At 49.0% G+C, this 21,312-nt stretch overlaps 2 protein-coding genes across 8 annotated transcripts in view; one reads left to right on the top strand and one right to left on the bottom strand.

The window, feature by feature from the left end:
* Positions 1–21,086, top strand: part of APH1B (aph-1 homolog B, gamma-secretase subunit) — an 83,317-nt gene extending 62,231 nt beyond the window's left edge. Inside the window, exon 7 of one of the 2 annotated variants that reach the window (XM_043555234.1) lies at positions 20,916–21,086. The gene's annotated coding sequence lies outside the window, so the exon portion shown is untranslated. Of the gene's footprint in view, positions 1–1,055; positions 1,650–20,915 lie in introns of those variants that run through there. The other variant, XM_043555235.1, reaches the window with a different exon arrangement.
* CA12 (carbonic anhydrase 12) overlaps positions 1–21,312 on the bottom strand; it is a 51,665-nt gene that overhangs the window by 3,167 nt on the left and 27,186 nt on the right. For 2 of the 6 annotated variants that reach the window (XM_043555227.1, XM_043555228.1), the window contains exons 3-10: positions 16,465–16,644; positions 15,442–15,584; positions 13,018–13,113; positions 12,080–12,143; positions 11,739–11,896; positions 10,349–10,475; positions 1,216–1,248; positions 264–351 (exon numbers count right to left, since the gene is read on the bottom strand). In XM_043555227.1, the coding sequence (XP_043411162.1) occupies positions 264–351; positions 1,216–1,248; positions 10,349–10,475; positions 11,739–11,896; positions 12,080–12,143; positions 13,018–13,113; positions 15,442–15,584; positions 16,465–16,644 (889 nt within the window). The remainder of the gene's footprint in view (positions 1–263; positions 352–1,215; positions 1,249–10,348; positions 10,476–11,738; positions 11,897–12,079; positions 12,144–13,017; positions 13,114–15,441; positions 15,585–16,464; positions 16,645–21,312) is intronic. The other 4 variants (XM_043555229.1, XM_043555230.1, XM_043555231.1 and 1 more) reach the window with 3 other exon arrangements.

Here is a 21,312-nt window from a genome sequence, read left to right as displayed (position 1 = left end):
AGACTTGTCTCTTGTCTGAGGTGTTAGCTGGTGCAGCAAGGCTGGCAGACACACCTCCAGCTCTGAGCATAAGGATCCTTAAATGACCAGCATCTCCTGCAGAGGATGCGAGGGGCAATTGTGTTCTGGAAACAGCACCCGTAGGATAAGTGTTGGTACAGGTGACAGGGGCCCTTCGTTCTGCAGGTTGCCTTTCCAGACAGATCAATCCTCATGGACAAATAAGCTGCCCACTCTCATTTAGAACCCAAACCAGCTCCTACCTCTTCTTTCTTCTGAAAAGCCAAATGGACACTGCCAGGACAACGCAGATGCCAAGAACGCCAGCCAGGGCCACTGAAAGGATGATGCCTGGTGAAGAGGCAATGAACACAAATTACCTTCCTCCCTTCCCCTGGGTCTCGTCCCATGGCACATGGATGTGAAGTCATGTGACAGCTGTATAATCTGCCACAGAAAGGTGTCATTTCCCTATTTCTGTTCTCAGGTTCTGGTCTTTGGCTCAGCAGAACTGGCTGGAGTACTTAGGGGGGGGCATTTGCAAACTGTAGTGACTCTTCAAGGGTTCTCAAACTTATACCAGGATCATCTGAAGAGCTTGTTTAAATATAGACTTTTTTTGAGCCCAACCATCAGAGACTGATTCAGTCTGGAGTGGGGCCCAGGAATCTGAATTTTTACCAAACAAACAGCTCTAGCTGATGCTGATGTAAATGGTTCATGAACCATACTTTGAGAAACCCTGAGCTACAGAATAAGAACTTACTCTGTCTTTGTTTGCTGGATTTAAGGCCCATTGGGATGCCTCTATTGGCTTTTCCCCCAAGCTCCATTGCACAGTCCTAAGCAGTCCAAGACAACCAGGGGTCCATTGCCAAGATCACCTAGCCAGTCACCCAAACTCCACACTGAGCTCAGGCATGTTTTTTTTCAGACAATGGCTTCCCACCATGGCCAGCAGGTCTTGGATAGCTCGTTGAATGTACACATGCTATAGAGTGATTAGGTCTTTCATTAGGGAAGCATTTGATTGGCGGTTCATCTTTGAATCACAGAGTGACCTGAAGGTAAGACCCACAGCAAGGAGAGGACCGGGAGCCAGAGCAACAGCACAGAGAAGCAGGGAGATTGGGTTGGAAGTATCACAGGCCCAGATCACACCAAGAATCACAGAGATCACCCAGCTGCAGCATGCAAGGCCAGCAGGCCACATACCCAGACTCAGTCCTGTGTAGGTAAGGTCTTGCACTTCAAAGGGGAGAGGAAAAGGTTGAAAATTAACCAAGTCAAACCATGGTGGATTTGACCAATGTGCTGAACATTTGGTTGGAAGTACAGGGCTTATACAGACTTTCTGAGAGTATTCATTCTTGACTCAGGTGCCTGATGGTATAGAGGGAATTGCCCACCTTGGGAGTTCACACTGTGATCCTCCTTTCCAATTTTTGTCACAGCAGTCTTTTTGCTAGGGCAAGACTTCAGTTTTTAGTACAACACGGCTAGAGTGGAACATAAGGAAGGGTAAGGATCAGAGTCTCCTTGGGCAGGCTATTATCTGCTGCTTGGATACCTATCCCTCTATATCTGTAAGGAATCTTCCAGGTTCTGGCTGTCTGGGGCTGGCAGGGCTTAGCTGGAGCCTGTGGCTAGACTTCTGCTCCATCCCTGTCTAGTCCTGTTATCATGATTTGGTTTTGTTTTTGCTTTGGCCCCACTGGGCAAACTGGAGATACCCCTCCCTGATACTAGCCTCCCTTCTCTGATGTGGAACGAGAAGATTATGGCTTCTCTTAGTGAGTTCCTTTGGGGGTAAGTTAGGAGTCTTCAATGGGGCTGAAATAGTGCCCAGCTATCTAAAATAAAATCCCATAGTCAGCCTCCTAGGGACCTCACTGGGGGAGGGTAATGGGTGAGCCCATCTTTTTGAGTAAGACGGTGGTGCCCAGTCATGAAGCTCCCCTGGGTAACCCCAGCATGCTCCTTCCAGGTTCTTAGAACTACTCCCCATTCTCCCAATCAGGTCCTGCATCTCAAGAAAGTCTCTGTTACACATACCCTCTTGTCTGGTGGTTTTCTGACCTTAGCAGAAACTTCTAGCATATGTGTGTATGTGTCGTGTGGGTGCTTGTTCCAGTTCACATTGGAAGCCAGAGTTGTGCTCGGAGTTGTGGCCACCCAGCGTGACACTCAGGAGAGCCTGTGCCCACAGAGCCCACTCTGAGACTCAGACCTTGGGAGAGCCCTGGCCAGTTGTGAGATGTCAGCAGAGGGCTAGGGACTCAGACTTGGGGGCACTTGACACCCTGGGGAACCAGACCTGAGACTGCAGGATGAGGGTTTTTTTGTTCACTCCCTTCTCCTGTTATGTGGCCAGAGTCTGGTTGATTCCCCCGGAGCCATCAGCGCTGTGTCTTTTCCCGGCTGTCCTCTTCCACAGTCTCACACTGACCCTGCAGCCTCCCTCATCCAAGGCTGGCCCCTAGGAGTCTCTGGTCTGTCCTCCCCAGGTGGCCCGAGGCTGTTGTCAGAATAAGCAGAGCCGGTATGGAGAGGAGCTATCCACAAAATACAGGGTGGCCTGTTCTCTTGGCTCTTGCTAGCCATCAGCAGCCCATGGCCTCCCAAGTGGCAGAGAGAGTGGGTCTCCGATGGCCTGATTCCCTGCTCCAAGTCTCTTCTTGTAACCTGAATACAAGGACCAGTCTGTGGCTTAGGGAGACACTCAGGATATGAGTCTCCCCTGAGGAGAGTGTCCAGATGTCTGTGGTACCAAACTAGTTCTCGCCACATAAGACCATCACTAGTAAGCCTAACCACTGGCTAAGCCGCCCCAACTGAACAGTTTCTAAAGTCGTTGCTTTCACAGTCACCTCAAACATCCTTGAGAAACACACAGGGCCCCGGACAGCTGAGCAGCCCCACTCCAGACTGTAGGGGGCACCCCCAGGGAGCTTGGGGAGCAGAGCCAAGTCTACAGAAGCAAGGCCCCCAGAGATGGGACTTTTCTCAAGAGTCCATGGCCCAAGTTGATGTCTTATCTGGAAGGAAATCTGGCTGCCCTTGGCTGTATTAGGCCCTGTAAACAACAGCCTAATTTAATCCAGGGCTCTAACCAGGATTCCTTGCTCCTGGATGACCACTTGTGAGGGCCTAAATTGCCTTTCTGTGGAAATAATGAAATGAGCAAGCAGCCACAAAGGCAAAGTAAGCCCCGGAGACTGGGACAGATGCTTTTCAGCCAAGACTTTGATGCAGCAAAGACAAAGCGGCTTGACTGAGCAAGTGAAAAGTGTAAGCCACTATGGAAGAGGAATGGTAGTGAGGGTGTCACCTCCCAAGAATTCCACCCCCAGGGGAGCCCAGGGCAGGAAGATGTTGTTGGGATGCTACCCCCTGCCAGTTGCCAGTTGAGACAGCACCAACCATCCAGGAAGCGGGACTTCTCTGCAGAGCCAGATGAAGTCCACAGGGCTTGGGGCCCCCTGGAAGCAGCTGCTAAAGCATCTGCTAATTAACAGGAGAGGGGAAAGTCAGGGAGACTTTGGGGGCACAGGGAAAATTCTTGGGGCAACTGAAGAAGTAGAGCCCAGAGAGAAAAGCCAAAGCCTGCATCAAACAGAGCCTGTGCGATGGTGTAGAGAATAGGGAACACAGTTGATGATGGGAGGGACACAGCCAGAGAAATTCATCTGCAGATTAAACAAAGAAATGGATTGGTTTCTATATGGCGACTAACACAGGCAGTTCCCACTGAAGAACAGTGAGACAGGAGAAACAGAGACAGGCTGCTTGACGGAGATGGCCCACAAGAGCTACTGCATGAGAACACGACGAAGGGGCTTCCGAGCTGGTTGGTTAAGAGGGTGCATGCCATACAGATGTGAGAGCTATCTGCTATCTAGAAAGCGCTCTGGTACGGGTCAGGGTGAACAAAGATAGGGCAGTATGACACAGAGAATGAAATCACACAGATACAGAAGAATTCGGTTGTCACATGCCTCCCCCAGGAGGGTACAGATCCCGGAGAAGGCAGACAAGCTGATTGCCACAGGGGCACTGCTACCTGTTGTTGCTGGCTCAGGAGCTGGATCTTCCACTGGTATCTCGCTGGACCGAGGGATGCTGGTTAACTGCTTTTGAGGTCTTCTGAAGCCTCAAGTGCAGACACAGAAAAGCCCAGCAGAAGGAACAAGCCCCTCGTTCACACAGCTTGCCGTTCCTGGAACAACTCTAGCATTTTCGAGATCTATTTGCAATTCTGTTTGTTCAAACAGAATTTTAAATAAAGAGGAATACAATCCTTATTGTTATTCCTTTCAAAATGTTATTTTAGGGGCACCTGGGTGGCTCAATCGGTTGAGCATGCAACTCTTGATTTCGGCTCAGGTCGTGATCTCACGGTTTGTGGGATCGAGCCCTGTGTCAGGCTCTGTGCTGACAGCACGGAGCCTGCTTGGGATTCTCTCTCCCCCACTCTCACTGCCTCTCCCTCGGTCATGCTTGTTCTCTCTCTCAAAATAAACATTAAAAAAAATTAAAGTATGGACTATTTTGGTAAGTGACATTTTACATAGTTACATACATGTGTATACATATGTATATGCCTCTTTAGCAGTCTCCAGTCTTATAAAAGAGACAAGAAGAGCTTTGGCTTAGCAGGGATTTGATAGTTTAAATACATAAAATCCAGTTTAAGATGATAAAAGCTCTTATTATTATGTTTAATACAAGTCATAGAGTGAAGTAACTGAAATGCTAGTCCTCTCTTTGGATGATGCTTTGGTAAGAAAAGCAAGGAAGATGCCCTCAGTGACTACAGAACATAACTATCTTTGGAGAACATATTTAACTGGAGGACTTTTTTATTGACACTATGGAACCCCAAAAAGAAATGATTTCTACAGATCTGCCAAAAGGATGCCACCACATTACATCAGGGTGCTGGTTTTCTACAACCATGATAGGGACTGAGGGCTTTGCCCTCCAGATGGCAGGATTGTAGGCCCAGGACAGAAAGCCACATATTGCTCTGAGGGGCCTGAATCCCGGGGCAGTAGGCGTGGGTTCCAATCCCAGCACTGGGGGGTTTAGTGCGCTCTGCCCCCTTCAGTGGCCAGGCACAGGCTGTCTGTGCTGAAGGAATGGTAGGTGGTGGCACGGGGGCCTCTTACTCCTTTCAGGCCAGAGCAACAGAAAAAGCCTGACAGCATCCCTAGGCGACTCTCTCCTAAGACTTTGAAACTTGACGGCTAAGTTCTGATCTTTAAGGCTTCTTAAACCAATGGATTGATTTGAATGCCTGTTGGCAACCTGAAACAAAGCAAAAGAAGACTTGAAACTAAAAGGTGACCCCTGGCCAGGCTTATGTTCAAATCATTCTGCAGAGAAGAGCCTGGGGAGGGGAGCGGAAGGGAGCTGGCTTGGTTATATCCTCTCAAACTTGTAATGAGCACCAGGCACGATGCCTGCCACAAAAGCGAGTCCCTGTCCTTAGGGTCTTGGAGTGTGTGGATAATATAGACATTGTTTTTCTTTTTCTGTACAGCAGTAAATCATTATCCTGCGCTATGCTAAGAACCATAACAGAGATGAACGGGTTGTTCCAGCCGCATTGAAAGAGACTGTAAGTCACCTTCAGGGGAACAGGGAAGATTTCTGGCATGACATTAGAGTGGGCTCGTGAAAGAATTTTCCAGGTGGAAAGCTGAGGGGCATCGCCGGCAAAGGGAGTCGTGTGCAAAAGTAAATCATATGCACATGTAAAAGCCGTGCCTTGCTAAGGGAGGCCCTGCAGGGCGTGGACGGGTGCCAGGAGGAGAAATGCTGGAAAGATAGCTGGGGCCACCTTGCCGTGGGTGGGTCCAGCTTTCTGACTTTCCACCTGGTCTGCCCTGTGCCAGAGGCTTGTTTTTAAGGAGCAAGAGAACATCCACAGTGAGGTTTTTGTTCTCCATAATGCTCGGCTTGGGGTATGCTGAGGAAACATGTGGTGTGTTGAATTGCACTAGATGAAGGGGCTAGGGACTTTGTAGCACATTTGACAATTACTCCTGACTGTTCAGCCCCCTGGATCCAGGGGAATTGGAAGGTGGGAACCCCTCTGTCTTTCATTTGGATGTCTCAGTAGACTTGATGATACTTTCCATCTAATAGTTTTTATTTAAAAATAGGAACTTTTAGAAACAAGAGGTCAATAACCACAAAGCATACAGTCTAGTCTCAAAAAGTAGATAATTAGCCATCTTAGCTTCGTAAGAGTTTTTCCTCTTTTTAAAGGTTTTATAAAACTCCCCAGGTCTCTAAGGGTCAAGCAGATTCTAATCGTGCGACTCCACAGATTTAGCACGGGTCAAAGCCCTGCCCCACTACTGTCCAGCGCTGTTGTCTAAGAGTGCCTCAGCTGGCTCTGGGCTCTACAGTGGGGAACATGCAGTTGCTCAGCAAAAGCCCACTAATGCGTGATTATAGAAACTCTTTGGCTTCCCCTTGTCCCTCGAGTGTCCCTGGCCCTGGTATATTAAAAATAGGACTAGATAACATTAGCATTTAGGTTCGATAGGCTCTTGCTTTATTACCCACCACCGTCAGGACCCAGTGTTGCTATCTTTAGCTTGGAAGAGGTCAATGTGAAGGAACTAAGAATCAGGCTCCTGGGCTGTAAATCTGCCCGTGCCATCTTTCTCCTTCTTCACAGAGGGCATCTGACTCCTGTGAGATCTGGTCTGGCCACAGGATGTCTCCCCCCTCTCTGGGGTCCCACCTTGAGGGCAATGACTCTTGTCTCCCCTCTTCAGCTCAAGTCCTCCATTTGTACCCCTTGGAAGAGGCACTTTCACAAGAGCTTAAAAAAAAAGTGCCTGACATGACTTTCACCTCTCCATAAAGAGTGGTCATTTTAACTAAAGGCAACAAGAAACACAACACACATGAGAGAAAAAAATGGTATAAAAGCGAGGGAGAAAAATGATAACGAGTTCCCGAAGCAAATTGCTGCCTCGGAGGCATCTGGAACCCTGAAAAAGGGGTTTGTTTGCTTCTCTTAAGGGTGGATAGTTCTCGCCTGTCCACTTCTCTTGGCCTTGGACATAGCCAATTATACAAAAAGCAGGTATATTCAAATGCTAAAGGAAGGTAAGGAACAGGGTTTCTCTTGAGTTTGGTTGTTCTACCTTAGTAACCCAACAACCTTTCGGTTTCAAGGGTAGCCATCACCAGTTTGAAAATGTCATGCTGTAATAGAGGAAAGACCAGGGCATATGAACACTCCAGAATCCTGTCATGTAAGTGGGAAAAAAAAAAAAATCAGCATGGGCCTAGGAAATTCATCGTGTAATTCCTGGGTAGTGGTTCTCAATTTTGCCCCTCATGCCCTGGAGACATTTGGCAATGTCTGGAGACATTTTTGGCATTCAAAAGTAGGGGGATGCTATAGGCATCTAGTGGGGAGAGGGCAATGCAATGCAGGACAGCCCCCAGTGAGAATTATCCAGACCAAAATGTCAATAGCACCAAGGTTAAGAAACCCTGCCCTAGGGCTAAATCATAGACTACCCCTTAAGGACAGATTACTACCTCTTAAGGACAGAAATTAAGTTCTTTATTCCTCTTCTAAGCACAGTTGAGGAAGCATGGTAAAGTTAAATGATTTAGTCCCAGTTGTTCCAATTTGGCTAAACCTCAGAGCCTACTCTCAAAGTCCTTGCACTTTCTCTCCTAGAGGATTTCCTTAACATCACTTTTCTCCTGGCTCAATGTTCCAACTCCATAGTTCCTGTTAACTTCCAGAGAAAGCTCTGAATAAATCAGGCCCTAATTCCAAGTTTGCCTTAATGGAAGTTTACAGATAATTCAGCACAATTGCTAAAGGTTCACACTGACACAGGCTCACTCCATAAACCTGAAATGGCACGTTATGGTCTGAGGCCCCTCCAGGTTGGTGTGAGAGCCCTTCATAAATGCAGGTGCCCCTGGGGGGTGAGGTTTGGGGCTTCTCTTCTTTGGGGCCGCCCTCCCCATTGTTCCTTGGGAAACAGCCCCAGTAGCTGCCTGTGTCTTCGAGAAGTGGGAGGGGACAATTCTAGCCAAGTTTCTATAATCAGCCTCCAAATGAACAGGTTTGCCTTGGACTGCCAGGGTTTCTCACTCCAAGGGGAGAGCTGGGCACAGCCTGGGCTCTTGGAAGCAACAGTTCTGGGTGAGCCGTGCAGGAAGGGCAGTGGCAAAGATGCATTTGGGCTTTGATCTTGATGTCCTGAGCTTGGAGTTGGTCTCCAGGCTTCTGCTAAGAGGCCCCTCAAGCTCCCCAGCCAGACTGGGAGAGTCTACTGAAGCGCTCTGCTACAAGCCTGACTGCACTGCCCACTCTGTGAGGGCCAACTTAGACCTGAGCTGGTCTAAGAAGATGGCTAATTATTCCCAGTGCCATAGTCCATTGTTACAAGTGGAGGTTACTTTGGGATGTCAGACTCAAGTTCCTGTGTGGTTTCTTCTGATCCTTTGTAACTGCCCTCAAACACTGTCCCTGCAACGTAAAGTCAGGATGGGCAGTTGTTAGTATCCACTTCGAATCCTATAGCATGTTAACGTTGAAAGGACATTAGCTCACCTTGTCCAACCTATCATTTTATGGCTAAGGAAACCAAGGCCAAAGAAAGGACATGATTTGCTTACATCATACAGCAGGGAGGAAACAAATTGAGGCCTTGAACCTAGGTTTTCTGACTGCAGGGGGAGTCTTTATGACCGTATCCCCTGTGACTTATATAGACCAATCCAGAGAAGAGATCTGATTATTATCTTGAATCACAATAAGATCTACCTTATCTATGTGGGCCAAGTCCCTTATCTCCAGGTAGTTTTTTTGTTTTGTATTTTATTGAAGAGTTGAAGTATTTTCCATTTACCCTTGACTACTACTCCATTTAGAGGAATGGGAAAAGAGAAATTTATATCCAAACTAGATCACAAAGGGATGATCTGTACATTTGAGGCGCTTTCCTAGAAAAGAAGTTGACAGTCATCATCATATACGTTCTCTGTGTTTAAGAAGGACCATTGTTCACAGATGATGTTTTCAGACCAGGAAACTGAGAAAAAGAGAGAAACTACCTTAACCAGTGGTATGTGGCAAGGAGAGCACAAAAGATAAATTCTTGGGCAGGTCTGATTAAGTGATTGACAGGACATAATTCTGATCATATATATGGGTCAGTGCAAAAGGGCATGTTTCTAAAGCTTTCTGGCAAGGGCCCTGAAATACTATCTTCCTATGTTTAAGCTTAGTCAGTGGTAGTTATAATCTCACACAATAACAAAGGAACAAGAAGGTGAGACAAGGAGAACTGATTCTCGGACAAGTGGGTTAATGGGGTCATCTTTAGATATGAACACCTGGCCCAGTTCCATCACAAGTGACATAAGGAGAAAAAGTGGAACTTGCACAGACCTACCTGTTTCTGACCATGAGATTCCCGTGTTGGGAGTGGCCCACGAGTCTGCGGTGAGAAAGTGAACTTGGAGGTTTGAAGAAGGGTGTGGACCCCTAGGGTGCTCTCTTACCTGTTTCCCTGAACCCCCCAGCTTCCAACAGTATTGACAGGGGTATTGAACAAGTAAAGATGTTAAATGTCCTTCTGAGGAGTTATGGTTACAGATTTAAGAGGAAGAACGGAGCTTTCATAGCATTAGGAATAAACCAAACTATTCAGCTTCGTTCAGTATAGCTGCTGTGTGTCTGTGCTTAGGCAAGCTTAAGGAGATGAGACAAAAAGGCAGTGAATGCAGACGCTTTCTTGCCTCATGGGTCCTGCTACATCAGACCATGAGCTACTTATGCCCACAAATGTGGATTATGCCCACTCTCTGAAAGCTTAACGAAGGAGCATCCCTGGACGTTGGTGATGCTGATGGTGCTATGAATCACCTGGTGAGGCTGAAGATGGGCCTTGATGCCAAGAAAGCCTACGGCAAGACGTTAGGAGTTTGTCTCGTGAAAACAGTCCTACCATGTGTCTTAGGAGACGTAGTTCTCTGACAGAGAGGACCCCAGAACATCCTCTCTTCCCCATCTGTGAGACACTCCCAGACTTAATGGGGGCTCTGGTCCAGGCACCTAGAAGCCCTGGCTGGTGCTTCCCTGCAAAGGCTCAGGGAAGTCAAGAGCAGTGGAGGGAGACCTCAGTAAACCCACACACAATAGCTTCTTACATACTTGGTTCCCTTGGCAGCCAGAGTGCTCTGAACCCACCCCCTAAGGGTATCAGTGACAAAGCCCAAGGGTAGGGCACCCGACTGCAGATAAAATGGGTGTCCTGGCACCATACGCCCCCCACACACCGCGTCTTCTCACCTTGTCGGAAAGAGATATACACCAGCCTCTCGTCAAAGTTCTGGACCCGCCGGAAATTGTTGACCATCTCTCTGGGGGATGGGTCATCCACATGTGTGCAGTACAGAGCAGTCTCCAAAGCTAGCAGCTGCAAGGCAGGAACACACCCCATAGGCAAAGTGATGCTCCCTTGCCTGACCTCAGTGGGGAGGAGAACTCTGGGGCTTGGCAGGAGGCATGTCAGAAAGCAGTGGGAAAGCCAGAGAACTGTTTCCCCTCCCTCGCAGGCGTCTGGTTGCCTGGACACTGGGTGAGCTGGTCTGTCACCACCTCCCAAGGCTTGGGGGGGGGTTACAGCTCTTAGCTGCTGGGAGGTGGAGGGGCTCCTCAGCCTCTCACAGGCCTGATTTGCAACCCGACTCTAAATCAGAGGGGCCTGGGGCTTATTCTGGTGGTCCCATCACAAGGAACAAAAAGAGGGAGGCAAGAGTTTCACAGTTCCTCTGACCACTGGTTCCATGGAATTTTCATACACCCACATAGATTATATAATCTGTTTCCAAGGCAGCTTCTAGGTTACTGCTTCCCTGAACATTTCATCTCTTGATTCATCACATCTCTATTCCTGTCCGCCCACCTGCTGCCATTTATCTACATTACTCAGATCAGTAGCTCATAGTAAAAAGAACGACCAACAGTGAGGGCCTTACTGGTCAGGAAGAGGGGTTGGGGGTGGGACGGGCTATGAGCCAGTGTGCAGCACTGCCCCGGCCCTGTCTCCTGGACAGTCAGTTTTCTTCTTGATGAATTTCAACTGTGGAGTAGGGGATGGGCAGCGACCAGCGACCCCAATCGGACTTTGGGGCTTTGTGTCCAACCAGCAGGCGATCCCACAAGTTCTCTCAACTGTCTATCCCTCACTTTCATCATCTGTAAGATGAGAAGGTTGGAGATGATCGCTGAGGCTTCTGTCCCCCAGTTTTGCGCTAGACTTTGAGCTTCTTGAGAACAGAGACCATTGCCTACTCACTGCCGCAGTCCCAGCGCTCTGGCTTGTTAAACCATCGAAACTGGGTCTGTCTTTATTCTGCCCTGTAAAGGAACCGTGCTCGCTCCACCATGGAGGCAAACACTATGCAGCCACTGAGGGGTATATTAGGAAATGCAGCCTAATGACTTGCTTGTAAGGAATTGTGGAGATGGGTTCATTTTTCAAGCTTGACTTGATAACTCTGTTTTTGAAGCTCGGCCTGTAATTTTTGCAGGGCGTTCAGGAACCCGCACTATTTGGAGAGGGTTTGCACAGCTGTCAGTGAAACTCTAAGTGAGGAAATCAAGTTGTTATGATATTGGGTGATGGTAGAGACGGAGGTGCCACATGGCCTCTGACTCAGAAGGGCACGACAGTTACCTGCTCCTGGGAAATTTGCACAGGGTTCCGGAAGACCGTCCAGAGCACTGTGGGGTGGCAAGGAGGTGTGGTCAGGGAGCCTTTGTAGCGGTAGTATTCGTCAGGCCTCTCAGGAAGCAGCTCTTCAATGCTAAAACCCGGAATGAGCACTTCTTGGCCTGGAGAGACATATTGGGGAGATGGTGTCCGCCTTTCTCCCCACGGCAGAGGTGCTGCTGGGCATGCGACTGAGCCTAGAAATGTGAACAGCACCTGGCCCCTGCATTCATTTTTCTTCAGGTCACATGGGGGTGACTGTATTCTCCTCTCCAGGGGTAGATAAGCATCCAGGAACCCCTTACCTTTGTATTTGACATCTTGAAGGTGCCTGAAGATCTTGTCATAAGATGGATTGAAGGAACCCATCTGCAACATAGATGGGGCAGGTTGAACTAGGACAGAATTATATAGGCTGAGCCTGGTGTAACAGTTGCTAATGGGAGGACTCGACTAGGGGTATATAGTCACCACTGCCAAGGTCCTCCCTGAAGGATTCACTCTACTAGGACAATTATGAAGGATCGCTAGCCTGTTACAGAGTGAGGGTAATGGTCCTGTCCTCTTGCATCTCAGGATGCGAGGCACTGAGCCCTCAGGGCCCTGGGGCTTGAGCGTCGCGAGGCAAAGAATATAGCCTGTGCTCCTGGCGATCAGGCTTTGAGTCTGAAAGCCACAACTAGCGTGTTTTCTAACCAGAACTCAAGGGAGATGTAGTACGTACAAGCCAGGTCAGGCAAGTAAGCATGTCGAAAAACGAGGTGCTTGTCTTATTAGGGAAATACATGCAAGCGAATCAGGAAACATTCCCATTTGGGGGATTAAGGAAAAAGCTCACTCCAGGGTCCATATAAAGACTGCAACTTGGATGTTAGGAGTTGTGTAAGGGATTTGACACCTGATGAGGCAGCGCTGAATGATCCCCACCCCCCAACCCCATACACACAGGGCCTGCCTCGCTGGACAATTCCAAGCTTTATACAATAGGGCTAGCAACTAGGGCTCATTTTCTCCAGTCTTCCAAAGGACATGCCCATTTCTGCTGCCCAGCTACACAAAGTGCTGCCTCCTGGCCAAAAGACAAGGTCCCCTATGGGGGCATACCTCTGGCTCTAGAGGCAAGACACAGCCAAAATGAGAGTGAGCCACACATCCAATGGACAGGCAATTCAGGGACCAAATGCCGAGTGTGATACCATCCTGGCTTCAAATTTCATGTAAAACCCCTTTCAACATCTCTTACCTCTATGAGAACAGCTAGGACGGCGAGGCCTTCTGACTTGTTACTGGCGGTGCTGGCGTTGGCATACAGGTCCGAGTTATAATGGACAATATGCAGCTGCAGTGGAAGGAAAGCTGCTCACCACGGGTGGGCGACTCATGGGAACCTTTTGCTTTTGCAGGGGGAGGACACATATTTATCCCTCCGGTGGAAAAAGAAATCACAGCCCGGCTTTCATACGGGTTTAATCAGCCATATTTCAAGAGGCCAAAAAAAACAAGGACGTTACTCTCTGAATGTAGATTCTTAGCATTCACAAAAAAGTTCTAAGCTCATTTTTTCAAAGCAGGAATTACTTGTGATTATTAAAGTGAGGGAGAGAGAACGTTCTGAGAAATCTTGGGTTTCAAAAGTCTAGGTAACTGGGACACCCAGGTGGCTCAGTCGGTTAAGCATTCGGCTTGATTTCAGCTAAGGTCTCATGGTTGTGAGATTGAGCCTCGAGTCCAGCTCTGTACTGAGCAAGGAGCCTGCTTGAGATTCTTTCTCCCTCTCCCTCTGCGCTCTCCCCCACAACATTGCATGCACACATGCTCTTTCTCTCTCTCTCTCAAAAAAAATAAATAAATGTCTAGGTAAGCATTAAGGTATTGTTACGATAAATTCTGACAATAGGTTGGACCTAGTTTTTAATCCAAAATGTGGTGTCTGTCACTTGTCCTCCAAAAAACTATATTAGTAGATACATCTATATATGTGACATGCATTTTTGTTGAGTCTTTGCCTCTTGAGACTGTGACACGCTGAGATTTTCTCTTTGTTCATCTCTTTCTCCGTTTTACATGGTCATAAATGGAATTCAAGCAGATTTTACTGAATACGGCTTAATGTTCCCCACCTTTCAAGTGGTCCTTTCTAATTTTCACAAGTGACATGACATCATTTCTTTTTTTAAGTAGTCCTCGCTATGAAGGATGTAGCCTGCCGCCTTGCTCCCCACCATGTTAGCTTGGCACAGCCTTGAGAAATGGGGGATTCTGTAGGGCTGACACCCTGCAGGCCCTAGATCCATATTTCTTTTTACAGCTGCCCTTTGAGCGTGCAGTCTGCTTCAGCACTTTTCTTATTGTGTTCAGATTAAACGGAGAGGAACAGAATTCCCTGCTGAAGAGATGAAGAGACTCTTCTCTATAGGACCCAATCCAGAAGAACTGTGCCCTTTCAAGGACCCTCCACAGGGAATCTGCCACTTTCGGGTCACCTTGAAGTATTTTCTCTATTAGAGACATTTATGGCCCATCTTCACCAGGCCCTTGGTGATGATGTGGCTTCATAGCAGAAAATATAATAATGAGAAATCCATTTAAATGCCCACACTCTTCCAGCCTACACCCTAACTCCTTCTTTATTCCCCGTGTGTAGGTAGAAGCCTCCACATTGCAATTAGCCTGAAAGAAATTGCAGTCCTGGGGTTTCAGAGATGGGCCTGGTTTGAAATGCGTGCTCCTCCAAGAGTGCCGTCCTATTGGGCCAGAATTATAGCCCCTCCATACGTGTAACTCTACCTATAATTAGCCTGAGACATTAAGCAGTTCAGCAGTTAAGAACAGAGGAGAGTGGTCATGTCATTATTTACCTTGGGCTCCACTGGCTGATCAGTAGCATTTATCTCCTTGTATTTATTGCCCTGTAAACAGTCAGAGCCACACCCCCAACTTCTGTCCTCTGGGAGCTCTTAAGTGGAGTATCTCAAGCACCCCCACCGTACCCCCTGCACACCTATAGTGCAGGAACAATGCTCCACTCCTCCCATTTCCTCTGGGCATTTTGGGGTAGTGCCTCAGAACGACCGAACACAATGTTGTGCCGACATCCCAGACTATCCTCTTTGACTCTCTCATTGCCGTGATGTCCCGTGAATTATAATGCCAGTCTTCCCTTGGCTTGTGGCCCTGGGCCCCAAGGTTCCAAGCACAACCCATGCCCAGGAAAAGGAAAGCTGGAGTGGGAAAGGCCTGTGCAAACAGCACGGCTTGTGAAGAAAGATGGAGAAGTTGGGGGAAGCAATTAGCCCAGTAGGATTCAGCAGCGAGATACGATACGTCAGCGAGACAAGCCGGTGGGATCCCGATCTGTGCAGGCAGAAGAGCGATGCCGACAAAAGGGGCATGTGTGCCCCACTGTGCCACCCCGGGAGCATTGCCTTCTGAGCGGCGCCACTCAGTAAAGACAGAGACAAACTCCGTACGTTCAGGAGGAAGGGGACCAGGACACCGCAGAAGAACCGCGGGGGGATGGGAGTGGCTCTGCCTTCCCTGAGTGGGTGTGTGGAGCCCGAAGGCAGCCCTTGCTTGCGCTCTGATCTTCGCTGCACACCAGCCAGGTGGAAGGGTGCCAGACCACCCACCGCCAGGCAGCCTCTGCCGGCCTGCCCGCTCCACTCACCTCAGCAGCAAAGTGCTTCCCACCGACAGTGTGCTCGGAGCCGTGAGGGTCATTCTGGTTCCCCCAGTGCAGGTGCAGCTGGGCGGCACTGTAGCGGGACCGGAGGCCCTGGATGTGCATGTCCGAGGGCAGGTTCAGCCTCACTGTGGGGAGTGGAGCCTTCAGAGCCCTGGCCAGCTGAGCACTGCCTGAGAGCAGTTAGCGATGCGACACCGGCCCCGGGGCCCAGACAGGAGGCAGGTGGATGCAGTGAGTGGAGACACAGCCTGGGGCTCAGAAACCTGGGCTCTTCTCCTGAAAGTGTCCCCATTTCCCTAAAGCAATTCTAGTCGCACCAGCCCCTTCTAAGCTCCCCTGGGAAAAGGATGGCAAGAGCACTAATACTAGATGGGTGGGTGTGTTTTTACATATCCACGTCTTACACACCCAGCTATCAAGATAGAACCTTTAATGAAGTATCTTCCAAGCCGTAGAATAATATAACAGCAACAATAATAATTGCTATTTATGAAGCATCTTCTGTATTCCAGATCCCCAACATACATAATCTCTAGTCTTTCCGCAGTACCCATCAATATGCCCATTTTCCACATGAAAGCTCAAGGAGGTTAATATTCTTACCCAGAGTCTCATGACTCGTAAGTAGTCAAGCCAGGATTCAAATCCAGGTTTGTCTGACTCCAAAGCCTGGGCGACCCCACAGTGAGTTGCGTGGCTCCTGGAGTGTTTGCGCCAGGGAGCCCAAGGGCTCAAGCCTGTCCCCCGCCTCCCCACCCCCACCACGCCCCTTCCCAAGAAATGTGCTTCTTATGCGAGGTGCTGCCCTGGAAGAACTGCCTCCAGCATCCCCCCCACCCCCCCAGTGAGTGGTCCAGGCATCTCTCATCCGTCCCCCCTCCCACCGCCCCGTCTCCTGGGGGCTGTACTTCAGTGCAGCCCCCTCCCTGCCAGGGGCAAGAGAGCAGGCCAAGGAGCTGAGGGGAGCTCAGACATCCCCTTGCAGTCCTCAGAGGTCTCTCTCACCTGAATGGCCATCGTTGGTCAGGAGAAACTGCTCGTTGGCAGAAACATTGTAGCCTTGGAACCCAAGGGGCACAAGGCTGGCGTCGTACTGGAGGATGTCACTGTGCAGGTCTATTGGGGACTGCAGCACGCCCCCACATGATGGGTACTTCTTGGACCAGCTCTTCTCCCCATCTGGACCTGAAAGGGGAGATTCAGGCCCTAAAGTTAGTCCATTTCCCACAAAACCGTTTTCCTCACTTTCTAATTCTGTGTCCAATACAATCACTCCTTTTCTCCTCTTAATCCCCAGAGGTATATTCTTCGAGGCCCAGAAATCTCAGCCTCCTGCCATTTGTCCTTGAAGGGAGATGGGGATAGAAGGACTAGAGCGGCCCCATGCCACGGAATAGGGCCCACCAAGCTCCGTTTTCATTGCTCATATTTTGGCACAGTACACATCCTTTCCATGTGAGGACCTGTTGATATTCAGCAATTTAGCCTCTGTTTATGGAGCACCTATTACGAGCAGAAATTACTCAGGGTCTTGGGGCCACCAGGTTGAACACAACCATAGGGCCCCTGCTTGCCCAAGCTTGCATCCTCTGGGATGCTCCAGGCTGGAAAAAGTGGTGTCTTACTAACCACAGCTCCAGGAAAGTCTTCAGGACTCGTGGATTTATAGATATGATCTTCCTGATAGGAAACCTTTGAGGACATTGACTCTTGTCAGGGCTCGTGGATTTATAGATATGATCTTCCTGATGGGAGACCTTTGAGGACATTGACTCTTGATAGCCACATCCAGAGCAAGTGTAAAACCCCATCTGATAGGGATGCTTGAAAAATTCCAAGTAATTAGGGGATCACAGAGCTAAGTGCACAGTGTACCCTGAGAGAGTGTGACAACACTACAAACTAATGACAAACGATCAGTGAGGAGGAAGAGACTTAAAAATAAATCCTCCAGGGCTCAGGCTTCTTGCTAACTACCAGGTGATTGTCCTTCCTCTGGAAATGGAAATAAACAATCCAATCCCATGTTCAGATAAACTTTCTTACTCCCACAGGGAAAAATCTTTAAAGAATGTAAAGCTGTGTTTAAAAGATTATCTCCCGTGGTAATTAAATGGATTTTCAGGCTGAGGTTTCTCCAGAAAAGCAAATAATTGGCATGTCATGGCTCGTTAGGGTAAAACCATTGTGCCCTGTGGGCTCTGTCTGAGTTGGGGACCACGCTTTGCCATCTGGGGTCCATTCATCAGTATTTTGGCACCAGGAATGATGTTAACTAGAGCAGAGGGGAACGGAACTCCGCTTCCAGGAAGCCTTCCGTAGACAGTGGCACCATTTGACAAGAGTGTACGTGTGTATTCTGGTTCCCTACCCCTTGTTCTCTAACTAGGGGACTTCATCTGAGAGTAAGGAGAGTCTAAAGAAAACTTTGGTGCCCGTGTTCATTTAAAATGCTTTGAGGAATTGATCCGAGGTCTGGACACGCAGTGGAACCCTGCTAATTTTTCCGACCGTCAACCTTTGGATATAACTTTTGGGAGATGTTAGGGCTTGAAGGGATTTCACCATCTCCTGTCCAACCTTCCAACAGACACCAGTTTCCTCACTTGCACAAGCCAGTCAGAGTCTTCACTGAGATATATTTTAATTTCGCAGACCTCAGAGCCCTGGACTCAGAAGCAACTCACACCAAGATGGTAGAGGGAGAGGGAGGCCGGAGGACATCAAAGCTGTCACTCCATGGGGCAAACCGGAGTAAAAGTAAGACCGTTGCTCAGCTGAGGGCAAATCCAAATTCCTTAGGGACAGTCGGAAGCATAGATGAAGCAATCATGGGGACCCTTCGAAACCCTCGGGTCAGGAAGAGGTACAGCTACCAGGTGGCAAGCCTTCTGGAGTGAGGCCGCCAGCCTTTTCTCTGATCACAACATCGTCTGGACCCACAGCCAGCGTGGCAGAAGCTGCCAGCCAGGCACGAATGGAAAAACTCAGTGAGTAAAGAGGCGTAGCGATGAGATGATTTCTCCTTGCCCACATGACTAAAGGGAACTGGGTCAGAAGGACTTTCTCTTCCCAGAGCAGAGGTTCCAAAAGGTGTCATGAAGAGAGCCTTCTAGTGATAACTAAACCAAGAGCTCCTGGGGGACAGGGACATCTCTTGTCCATCTCTGTGAACTCATGCTGTGATTAGGGTCCCATGCATAACAGGCATTTAGTAAACAGCTTCCCAAAGAATAAAAGACCCCAAAGAACAGAGAGCTTGGGAGAAGGTTGTCAGGAGGAACTTTTCCTTTTCATTGCACCCTAAATACTCTTTGTTGGAAGTCACACTGAATTAGGTATTTGGGGGCAGAAAGACTAGGGATATAAAAGGCAACAGAGTCTGTGTTGGCAAAACCTCCCGAGGAAAGAAAAGCAACTGCACAGGACCAGAAGAGTCCAGAAAACAAGATTTCAGCGCCAGCTGTCCCAGCACCTCAGTGAGTGACCTTGAGCAAGTCACATGCGCTGCCTGAGTCTCCTTTACCCTCATACAAATGAGAGGATTGAACGCTGCGTTCCGAAAGTTCCATTCTGGCTCCCAGCTCCGAGACTGATTCAGATCACCTAGGACTAAGCACCTCCACCCTCGGTGTCAGGCAGGTTTGAACGGGTTGGAGACGGTTGCTCATGCCAAGGCAGCGCCTGGGCATGTGACAAGGTGCCCAGTGGGGAGCGGCGGTGAGGCTGAGCGCAGGGCGCTGCTGCTCCGAGGTCTGGCTGGAAAGCCATCTGCATCAGGAACTTGCCACAGGTGTTGGCTGCCGTCCACAGGGGGCCTCGTCTTTGAGCCCCACTCACAGGCGCTTTTAGGGGCAACAGGGTCTAGTAGAAAAGGCTACTCCTCCTGCCTTGTTATTATTTTTAGTAGTTGTGGTTGTTACATCTCTAAACTCTATAGGATCCGAAAGGCAAGAATTGCCCCATTTTACAGATGAAGAATTGACATTGAATGATTTGCCCTAAGTTAGACTTGGGCTCAGTAACAGAGTTACCTTGCCTGGGTGCCAGGACCTCCATGCTCTTCTGTTTTAGTATGTACCCAGGAGATTTGGTGCATGCCTGTTTCCCCCCTCTCCTGTGCTCGCCATGCAGGTAAGCATCATGTCACGTTCACCTGGCACGGAGCAGGCCCTTACTTGTTTACTGAACTGGATTCTGATGCTAATTTTGTGCTTGTTCCTCTCCAGGGAAGCGTGCACCTACGAATGCCCCTGGCTTCCCTTTTACCCCGTATAATTTTTTTTTCCCATTAAAAAGAAAAGAAGAAACTTAGGTCCTTTGCTCAGGTTCAAAATTTACCCTCCTAGCTTCCTCGTTTACCTGCCTGAGGGTTCGTTCTGTTTGGGGGCCACTCACTGAGAACAAAATCTGGTTGCTGCCCTGGAGCCTGGGAGATGGTCTGCCAAGTATGGGGCTTCACCACAGTTCATAGGACCCTCCACCAGCACGTGGCAGCCAGTGTCCCCTTCTTGCACATCTGGGGACACTGTCCGAGCGGCCTCCCATCGTTGTGGCTTGTGAGTGAGACAGGTGTGAGGTGCTGTGTGGGTGGACACCAGGGCAGCCAGTATCAGGGCTGGGGGTGTTGTCAGTAGGCCTCTCTGCCCCCCACCCCTCGCCTCCGCCTGGGCAGTTTGTGACTTGTTGCAGAGGCAATGCTGGCTTTTTACAGGCAGCTCCAGCCCGGGCTGTGGTTTTTCAACTTGGCCACGATTTTCACACTCATGCCAAGTGCTCTGGTGCCAGAAAACCGCCCTTGGGATGGACTCTTCCAAAAGAAGCATTTATGTCCAGCTATCAGAAAAATGCCACTTTTCTCATCTGAGTTTTGACTTTGCCTTTTCAGTTAGTTGGATTCCTCACATGATCCTGATAAAGGAGATCGTGTGTATCTCCCAGTTTGTTTTTCCAAATAAAGTCCCGGCATTATTTCTTTTCCAGCACATGTTTTTCTGCTTTAGGCAAAACAGAAGTGGACCTCATTTTTGTTTTGAAATGTGACAAGAGATTAACATAGCACAGCTCAGAATGCCTCTCGTGATCTCTGAGTGGGAATTATGAAGCCCGGGGTCCAAGATTTGATGCCCAAGGACCAGAATTTTTTTCCATGGAGAATTTCAAATACATACAACGGGGGAGAGGGGAGCACAGTGAAACTCCGTGTCCCCCAGCTTCGACAACTAACAATTTGCAGAAACAAATCGCACCCACTCCCCCCATCACTGGATAATTTTGAAACAAATCCAAATGTATTTTTTCTGCACATATTTCAGTATGTGTCTCTAAAACACAATGACTCAAAACCACAAGACCGTTACCACACTTCCAGAGTGAACGACTCCTTAATGTTATCAAATCTAGTCAGAACTCAGTTTTCCAGTTATCTCCTAACTGTTGAATGGTTTATTTGTAAGCTTCGGGGTTGAAGTACAGTCCACAAACTGCAGTTAATCAACCTGTGATGGCCTGGATCTCAATTCGATGGTGTGATGCCTCATCAGAGAACAACTGGCCCCACTCTTCCATGGCTCCAGATCTCAGAGCCAAGCTGGCTGTGTCCATCCTGTGCCCTCACTTGGTCGTGGAATCAGACAGAAACTGTTACCACCACCGTCTCCACCACCCTGGGGTAAGCCCTCATCATGTCCACCGTCAAGGCTTCCTGCAGAGTTCCGTGCCTCAGCCTCTCCTGTTAGCTGCCAGGCTCCTTTCTCTCCTAACCGAGTTTAACCAGACTAACCAGACATTGCCCTGCCTCTGTGGCGCCGCCCCTCCACCCCACCCCCCTTCTCCAGAGCACGCCCACTCCAC

Source organism: Prionailurus bengalensis, chromosome B3, assembly GCF_016509475.1.
Source record: "Prionailurus bengalensis isolate Pbe53 chromosome B3, Fcat_Pben_1.1_paternal_pri, whole genome shotgun sequence".
NCBI classification, from domain to species: domain Eukaryota; kingdom Metazoa; phylum Chordata; class Mammalia; order Carnivora; family Felidae; genus Prionailurus; species Prionailurus bengalensis.
The sequence above is the reverse complement of the archived record's forward strand: the minus strand, read 5'-3'. Positions and strand labels throughout refer to the sequence as shown.